Source organism: Drosophila simulans, chromosome 2L (genome assembly GCF_016746395.2).
Source record: "Drosophila simulans strain w501 chromosome 2L, Prin_Dsim_3.1, whole genome shotgun sequence".
Taxonomy (NCBI): domain Eukaryota; kingdom Metazoa; phylum Arthropoda; class Insecta; order Diptera; family Drosophilidae; genus Drosophila; species Drosophila simulans.
The window spans coordinates 10,688,373-10,697,201 of NC_052520.2; the positions used below are offsets into that span (position 1 = coordinate 10,688,373).

Here is an 8,829-nt window from a genome sequence, read left to right on the forward strand (position 1 = left end):
AGTGTTAATTTCCCTCCAAACTACAGCGACAAGTTTATTTTGGCCCGTTGTTTGGCCCATCCACTGCATGCTTTGGGGCTACTGCGGTTGTGGATCGGAATTTCCCTGAGTGTGTGTTTTATTGGGGATAAATAGACAGACGATTGCTTAAAGTGTCTGTGTGAATGAATAGTTCTTCGGATGGTAAATTACATTAGAAATTAAGGATAATAAATACATATATTTGTGCAATATTTAATGCTGGCATTAGTTTATATGGTGCTATAGTGAACAGTAGCTATCTCTATACATGACTTCCGTTTCCTTTCACCACATTTCTTATTTCATTGACACTGAACAAGTCTTCTTATATTTTAAGTCCTTCTGGCTGCCTTGCTCTCCGATCAATTTGTAATTTCCCCTTCTTTCGACGGAACAAAAACGAGCTGCATAGTTTCGAATATTTTCCTCTGGCAGTGGAGATGAAAAACTGCTCAACGAATGCGAAAGAAAAACCAAATGTAAAGCAAGTCACAGTCACAGCTTGCGACATTGCCAATGTTGTTGCTAAATTGTTAAATAAATCAAAATCCGAATCACAGGAACCAGACCCTCAAGCTAAACTGGCACGCCAAGTGCCAATTGAAGGGGAATCACCGGATGGTTTGGGTGGTTTTGGGTGGTTGGGGGTGGCTTGCCAGATGGGCGGTTGCAGTGGGAGGCGACTGTTATTGATGTGCTTTTAATTGAGGCTTGTGTGTCGTGTCTGCTGCATGTTGCTGTCAGCTTTCAGTGCCCCGATCCTCCGCAATTGGCATTTGGACACCCCACCCCTCTTGCCCTGTCGTTTGTCCAACCATTTGGCTCATAACGAAATTTTATTAGTTTTTCAGTTTTCAACACTTACCGGCAGTCGACGTGTTGGCCATGCAAATGGTCAACATCAAAATGGCCAGGCTGATGGACCCACGGATTCCCAGCAGATTCCCCAAATCCGTTCGCCTTCGACGACCTCGTCGCTGTTGGTTATTATTGCATTTTTTCCTAGACATCTGCAGATCTGTACCGGAATCCTTTCGATGAAATTCGAGGCTGACTCTCAGCTGGAATGCCTCCGAATGCCACTCTGTTCTGTGCATTCTGCTCCTGCAAGGCCAAATGCAAAGCGAAATGGTTAATTAAATACTTAAAATTTGAATTATTAAGCTTGAATTTATCGACTAAATGCCATGCATTTCCAAAGTTTTATTGATTTCCCGTAATTTATGCAAAGTCTGCTGCAGCAGCCAAAAAGTTTCAGTATTAAAAAAATGTCAGACCAATTTGCCATAAGTTTCTGGGGAAAGTTTTTAAGGAAAAGGAAGAGAGTCAAGGCGACTGTTGCACATAGTATTAATTGAAAAAAAGTCAATTGGATAGTAAAATTTGACAACTGACCCCGAAAATAATATTAAAGAGGAAGCCCAACATAATTTATAACACATTTAAACAACATAATATGGTGGAATCACTTTTTTTTTAACAATGCCACTTTTTATGTTGGCAAGCTTTTAAATTGGATTTCTTCACTTTGAATTATGATTAAATCAACTTTGTTAAAACAGCACAAAGCACACATTAATTTAAACGATTCAAGCTTCAGCCAATCGAAACCAAAAAATTTGCATCCACTTTTCGCATTCTTAACAACGTTTGACTAACACAATAAAGATGTTAAATATTTTATGATAAGTGATTTATATCGAACATGCCATGAATATTTCATGCCAACATAATTTGGTTAACGGTTAACATTTTTAGTGACAAGAGGTATGCGAAATGCCTAATTTGATAAAACGCTTTACTTTCAATCAAATTGGACCATTTGGCATTTGTCAGCCAAGAAATTAGCCGGAGAATTTGGCTTTATGTAAATTAACGAAGAGCGTATCCGCCAGATACATCAGATAAATAAAATCTACTAGTGCGCAACTGAAAACTGTGAATCGCTAGAACAATGCAAAATGCTGTACAATTTGAGGCAAATTAAATATTAATTAGTGTGGCGTGTGCATAAAAGTTAATTAATGTTTTTTACGCCCTAGGTGTTAATAATTAATCAGCATGAGTTGTTGTTTTTTTTTTTTTTTTTTGCCCACTGGCGCCCCGTCTTTTATGTCTGGGCGTTGAAAATAGCTGTTGATTTACGGATAATTAAGCAGATTGTAAAGTTATGCAAATAAATAAATATTTAATCAATCAATCGGGGTGTGTGAATCAATGTGGAAATGTAACAATCCATCTAATAATTTAGTTTAAGCGATTATTTGTTGGTTGTTTAAAGTTTACTTTTGCAATATATATGTGTATATATTTAGTCATATATTCTGATCACATATTCTGAGAGTTTAATGTTTCGTTTGATTATAGGATTTATATGGATATTTTTCATTTCACAATTCGACTGTTCTCGGAACACATCTCTTTTTTGTTTCCCAAAAAATTTATTTGTCCTCCAAATCTAAGATATTTAAATTAGAATTGTTGAAATTAGGCTGCATCGAATAATTTTTGAACATGTCTAGGAATTATGGTAGGTTGAAATCTTAATATTCCGACGACAATGCGCACATCCTTTCAGTATTTTTTAAGGACCTGGACCGGGAGCCTACATGCTACCCAGCAGTTTTGGACAAAAAGGACCGCAGTTCACCTTCGGCCGCAGAATTGACCGCAAGAGAGATGAAAAACCTGGTCCGGGTCCTGCTGCTTATAAGGTGGATAAAGTGACTCGCTACGGAAGCGCGGTGGGTCCACAGTTTTCCATGTATGTTAGGAACTCCAAGATGAAGCCCCTTCCCATTCGACTCTCCTGAAGATTTGATCCTGATCCCGTATTTAGTAATCAAGTTTCTAAAACAGTCGATTTTGTGATGTAAATAGCGGCGAAATATGTAATTGAATACATAAATATTTATAGTAAGCCTTTGAACATATCCTTTATAGCCCGCATTGCATTTCCAATTTGCTTCAATTAATGTCCAAGACATTGATGCACAATTTCCATTCAAATCGCTGCCATGGCAACGGCGATTGCTAATCGCCCTTAACTCGGCAATTAATTCGACGACACATTCAATTCGAATGGAGATGGGTGATGGACAATAGATGCACCAAATTCAAATCGGCGGCGGGGGTGGAGAATCGGGAAATGGTAATAATGACAGTCTGTGGTGGCTGCTGGCATGAGGATTGATACACAATGCGGCGACAACCACTTGTTGGACCTGCTGGAAGAGCCTTTGGCCAGGACACTTCACTTCTCTTCACTTCAGGACGAGGGCTTAGATGAGGGCACTTCAGCTGTTGGTCGGCTTTGTGGAGGACAGAAGTACTGGTGGAACTGTAATGAAGCCGCCGGCCTAAGTAACTCACTTTGCAGTCCAGGCCAGTCGTCCACCGAGTGACTGAACCGCGCCAAAGGAGCAGCTTCTGGCATCTAAGCGAAAGCCTGTTATTTTCCTCGCTGCCTGTAATAATCACACAGTAAACAGGCAGCGGTCAGAAGACTTGACTGGGGTGGGAATGGCCTGGTTGCACTGAGAAAAATGTCTATTTTTGGTTACATTGAATGTCATTAGCCTGAAAATGTGGCTAAAAACCAATTACATGCTGAATTCATATTATTATGAATTTAGCTTTTCAACTTTATTTTACATTTGAACTCGAATGTATTTTGACACTCTAATAATCATATGCAACTACCCTTCTTTTCTCTCCCTGCACTGGACTTCGGCGTGGGAATGGCCAGCAGAAAGCCAAAGAAAGGAAAGGGCTTTGGACTAACTGAGTCCGCCAGAGAAGGAAGCCCCTACAGCTCCAGCTCCTCCTGCTCCTGCTCCTCCTCCCATCTGGCCAGTTGTAATTGCAACGTCAACGTAAATGCATGGCACATGCAGCAGCGACTCAGGAATTTCACGGATGTGCGATGTGCGTGCATTTTGCAGATGCTCGAGCTGACCGCCGCTTGGACATCACGTATTCGCACAGACACACGGACGCACAGACAACGGACCGCATTTGATTGCATTTTCGCTGCTCCAGGACGCGGATGAGCCCGGGGCGAGTGGGGCGGTTGGAGTAGCTCGGGAACTCTGGGACTTGGGAACTGGACGCACTGCCCTCGATCCACTCCTCCTGCCCAAGATTTATCTGTGCGCGTTTATTTTAATGTTACGTTCTGGCATCTTTGCTCAATTTTGCCTGCTGCATACCCTTCACCAAAGGTATTCTACCTGGTAGCCAGAATTGGAAAAATATATATAATCTTCATACCGCATTCATTAATATTCAAAAATTACAAATGGAAACAAAAACAACTAATTCAAGTGAAGTGACATTCATTTGTAACAAAAATTGGCATAAAAGATGTCATGTTAGTGTAAACTGTTCAAAGTCTAATTAAAATGTCAATCTCCTTCAGTTGAATCTATCGTGCACAGCACTCTTTTCAAGTGCATCTAATCTTCGCCAGACGGACTTCTGGCTGGGATTTTGGTCTGCTTAAGCAGCCTCTTTCGATGCATTGCCCATTGGCTGGATGTCTTTGTGTTTATGGAGCCATGTCCGCAGGTTGCCATCTTCATCTGGCCATCAGCAGCACCATCATCATCATCATCATCAACCGAATCACAAGAAGCGGGAGCAGGAGCAGAAGCTGATGCAGAAGCTGCATCCTCGATGGCGTGCCATTCCTGAACGTGGTACGTTGACCGCTCGGAATGTTGATTCATCTTCTTGGGATAACTGCTGCCAGTTTGCACGGACTACTCTCTGTTTTATTTTCCTATTTTCACAACTCCACTTGCTCTTTTATGTCAATCAGCAGTTTGGCATCCAGCTCCTCGGCTGGCTGCTACGCGTTTATGGGCCATCATTGTGGCCATCGCGACGGTTGGAAAAATGGTTGCGTCTATTTTTAGTGGAGCACATGCGTCGCTTTCGCCTGCTCTATTCTATTCCTGACCAAGCGCACTCGTTCATACTCGTTCAGTATGTTAGATCCCCAGGCGGGTCTCTATTATCCCCATATTGCCATAATAAGCGAAGATTGCCCTTAAGTGGCTGGCGGGGATTGGGTGAGTACTCGCCAGTGCATTCTTCTTTATTTTTAGCACGATCTCGGCCTGACTGGGCCTGTTACATGAATAATTGCCAGTTAGGCTTACAGGCCCACATGATCGCCGTGGATAATTGTAAATGGGCATAGAACTTAATTGCATTTAAATGCCGATAGGTGTGGGTACTGCAAATTCTGGCAAATTAAAGGCTTCCGAAGTAGCAACTACATTGTAAGCCAATACATTTCATTAGAACCAATTAAAGTAGAGAATTATTTAAAATAGGATTTTACAAAATGCATTGATATTTTACGAATTTAAAGAGTATCGTCGAATTCGCATTGTGCCAAAACTGTCCTTAAAAAAGTCTGATTATCCAGAGTTCATTCTTATTAAAGTTCTTCCTCAGAACCTTTTGATTCAGAACCTTAGGCTTCTGAGAATAAGATGTTATATTTTAATATTAATTTGGCATTATTCATGGGAAACCCGTAAAAGGAAATCATGCACGACTTGCCAGCCAGCCTTTGCTTAATATTCGTCTCACCGGAATCCATTCGGCTGACTGTCATTAGCAATTCGGGCAATCAGTGAAACACTTTTGGCCAAACAAAACGTATTCGTAACAAAAGATAATGTTAATTTGACAGCCCCCGGCAATTGATTCCCAGCCAACTGACAAACGCACAGGCCGGCTGACAGGCCGGGTCATTGGAGGGTTAAAGGAAGTCGGAGCAGCGGACTACTGACCTCACACGCATTTCGATTTGTTTATGCCATTTCCGATTTTAATTGATATTACTGAATTGGGCTGTTGTGTGCTTGGTATAACCTCCCATTGATAAACCATAATCGACCCTGTGTTCCACGCACGTGACTTGTTTAAGTGATAGCTTAAAATGTAATTTCGCCTGCCTATTTAATGTGCTTGCCAAAATTGGGGAAAATTGCGAGTTAATCACAACAAATAAAACGATTAATATGAAATAATTTCATTTCGTTAGCTGACCCAGTTAACGTGTGGAATCATCGAGAACTTCCTGGTCGAAAGATTCATTCTTGCTTTTATTCAGCTTTTTTGCATTAACTTTAAACGATTACCTTAACTTTGCTCATCCGAAATGAGCCACATAAAGCTGCAGTAAGTCATCGTCGGTCAGCTTAAGCTAAGCTATCGCATTAAAAGTTTTCAGGAATTTAAGACCATTTAATGTGAGTCAAAAAGTCAATAAACCCAAACGCTCGACTCTTCCTGCTGTTCAGCAAAAAAATAAAATAAAAAAAAACCAAATAAAAAGCAAGACAAGAAAACAAAAGTGGAGCAACAAAAACCTGTCACGTTCGACAAAAGTGCATTCACATTTTGAAAGTCGGGAGTGGGAACTTTGAATGTATCTTCGATGAAGCATCCACCCTTGTTCCGCCACCAGATTCAGATACATTTCTATCTTAAAGCCGCCGCATCCCGACAACTTTCGTCGTTGGCCCAAGACAAATTCGGCCAATTACTTCATTATTGAGGTTGAGGTTTTCTGGTTTTGGGTCTGGGTTTGGGTTTTCTTGGCCTCCTCCCATTTTTTGGGGTCCTTTCTCGGCTGTCTGGCTGCTGTCGTCTGTCATCAGGTGAAAGGCAAATAAAACGTCAATTTGTATCGCCAGTTGTGTCCTTTTCATATTATTCATATGCACATTACACATTCTGAATTTATTCATGACGTCGGAGCAGCCTTTTTGTGTCAATAATCATTTACATGTTTATCTAATTTGGGCGGCTTTGCCCGTCGCCCTTTTATGGCCGCAGCTTCAACTTGAACTTGGGGTGAAATTGTGATTCGTGGGAATTCAATTATAGCCGCCGGCCAATGTGGGCCACGGCACAGATACACAGATTTCAGCTTTCAGATACTTTCGCAGTGCGCTACTTTTTGGGTTCCGTACTCCGTTTCCTCTGAACTTGTTGCCAGGCCAAAAAAACGAGTTGATGGCCAAGCCGCGCTGCAAGTTGTAAAGCGGCCAATAACTAAAAAAACACAAAAACATAAAAAACGCAAATACGAAACAAAATCAAGCAACTCTGTTGCCGCCTGTCATCGACGGCAGAGCAAGTGTTATGGCAGCAATTATTGTGGTTTTCGTATGCGAGTTTTCATTTTGACAGCCCAAAGGACGAGGCTCGCAGGATGTGTGCGAAATATCCTGAATAATTCTTGACGGGCAGGATGCACACAGTGCTTGTTGGAATCGATAAAGTTTATTTCACAGCACGGAGGGCAGAAGGTGACATAGATAAAGCCATGGGGGATATGACAGGATACAGGGAATTTTTGAGGACATAACTTTAAAAAAATCTTATAAAACATTGAAGACTACATAAACAATTACTAAAATTGTAGAAGAAGCTATAAATGTTTAGGTAATAATATGTATAAGATTGCATTGCTTGAACTTCAGGTGCTTCTGATTTAGTACTGTTTTTATTGACAGATATTATTATTATAAATGAACACTCAGTTCTTATAGTTAAATTCTCGGCTTCGTGTCCTGCTGCCATGGAAATCATGTTATATTTTAGTTGACTTAGAAACATGCTGAAATGGCTAACTAATATTCAAACCAATGAGCTACAATTTCCGGAGCAACCTTTCTTCATTTATTTGGTTTGGACAATTTGACGCAACTACCCTTTAGTCGAAGACAATGACTCCATTTTGGAGTGCGCCCTGTGTCAGCAGCGCCACGTTTCACTTCGTTCTTGACATTTTGTTTAAAATGTGTGCTCTGCATTTTGCGACTAGCCGCAACATCGCCAAGCGGGGAAGGGGGGTGAGCTCCAAGTTGGCGAAGACGAAAGGCCAAGAGGGCTGTCCAATTTGGCTTACTATACATGTGCCAGCCGAATCCGTGGGTCGTTCACTTCACTTGGTTCGTCTTCAGTTTCGGGGCGGGCTGTCTAAACGCCTTCAAATTTGCGCTGATTTGACACAAAAATGTGATGTAAAGTAGTCGCCGCCTCAAAATGCAAATTGTGCATGAATATTTACCCCTATTCCTGTCGTTAAAGGTTTTTGTTTACGCTTGTTTTGCTGTAACTACGATTTTGGCCACGGATAGGCGATAAGGTGAAGGATGGCGGGGTTTTGGGTTTTGGGCCAGCTCGAAAGTTTTCCTGCTGCCTGTTATAAATTTCGTATCCAGCAGATACTTACAACAGCTTTGTGGCACTTCGCCTACATGCAGATACTATGGCAACCAAAAGGGGAGCAAAGAACACCGAAAAATCAACAACTTGCAGTGCAGAGAATTCTACTTGGCCCCAAGTTTCTGCAGGCGAAACTTTACGGCAAGTAATGATTGTCAAAAGAATTTCCTGGTACATTCGATACCAGGCCGAAATGACTTTTAACTTACAGAATTATTTGAATAATTTGTTTGTTATTATAAAAAGTTAAGACATTGTGTGTTACTAGTGAGCTAGCGAAATCAAGTGAAACCTGTCCGGAAATAGCGCAGTTCTACCTGAACCTTATCGCAAAGTATATTTTATGCATTCAGCCGACATTGATTAACCAAAATATCACGCCTTGGCGCTAATTGAACATTTAGCTTAATGGGAATTCATAAATCGCCCGAAAACCCTCATAAAGTCAAGACGAAACAAGTCGAAAGGTATTATTTGCGGCTCTATAGTGCAGGTGACTAATGCCGGCAATAAATAGTAATGCCGAGAAAAAACCCGAAACTAAATACGGAT

The 8,829-nt window shown here is 41.2% G+C and overlaps 2 protein-coding genes across 4 annotated transcripts in view; one reads left to right on the forward strand and one right to left on the reverse strand.

Annotated features, from left to right (window-relative positions):
• Positions 1-8,829, reverse strand: part of LOC6731885 (mucin-5B) — a 39,587-nt gene that overhangs the window by 17,045 nt on the left and 13,713 nt on the right. For both annotated transcript variants that reach the window (XM_039298377.2, XM_044923897.1), the window contains one exon: positions 887-1,125. In XM_039298377.2, the coding sequence (XP_039154311.1) occupies positions 887-1,118 (232 nt within the window). In that variant the 5' untranslated portion in view covers positions 1,119-1,125. The remainder of the gene's footprint in view (positions 1-886; positions 1,126-8,829) is intronic.
• LOC6731886 (outer dense fiber protein 3-like protein 2) lies at positions 2,371-2,941 on the forward strand. Of its 2 annotated transcripts, none has more exons than XM_002078985.4 (2): positions 2,371-2,551; positions 2,611-2,941. In XM_002078985.4, the coding sequence occupies exons 1-2, from the start codon at positions 2,536-2,538 to the stop codon at positions 2,832-2,834; spliced, it is 240 nt and encodes a 79-aa protein (XP_002079021.1). In that variant the 5' UTR covers positions 2,371-2,535; the 3' UTR covers positions 2,835-2,941. The 2 variants fall into 2 exon arrangements, with proteins under 2 accessions (XP_002079021.1, XP_016024558.1); XM_016179959.3 differs by having other exon boundaries at positions 2,398-2,551; positions 2,600-2,941.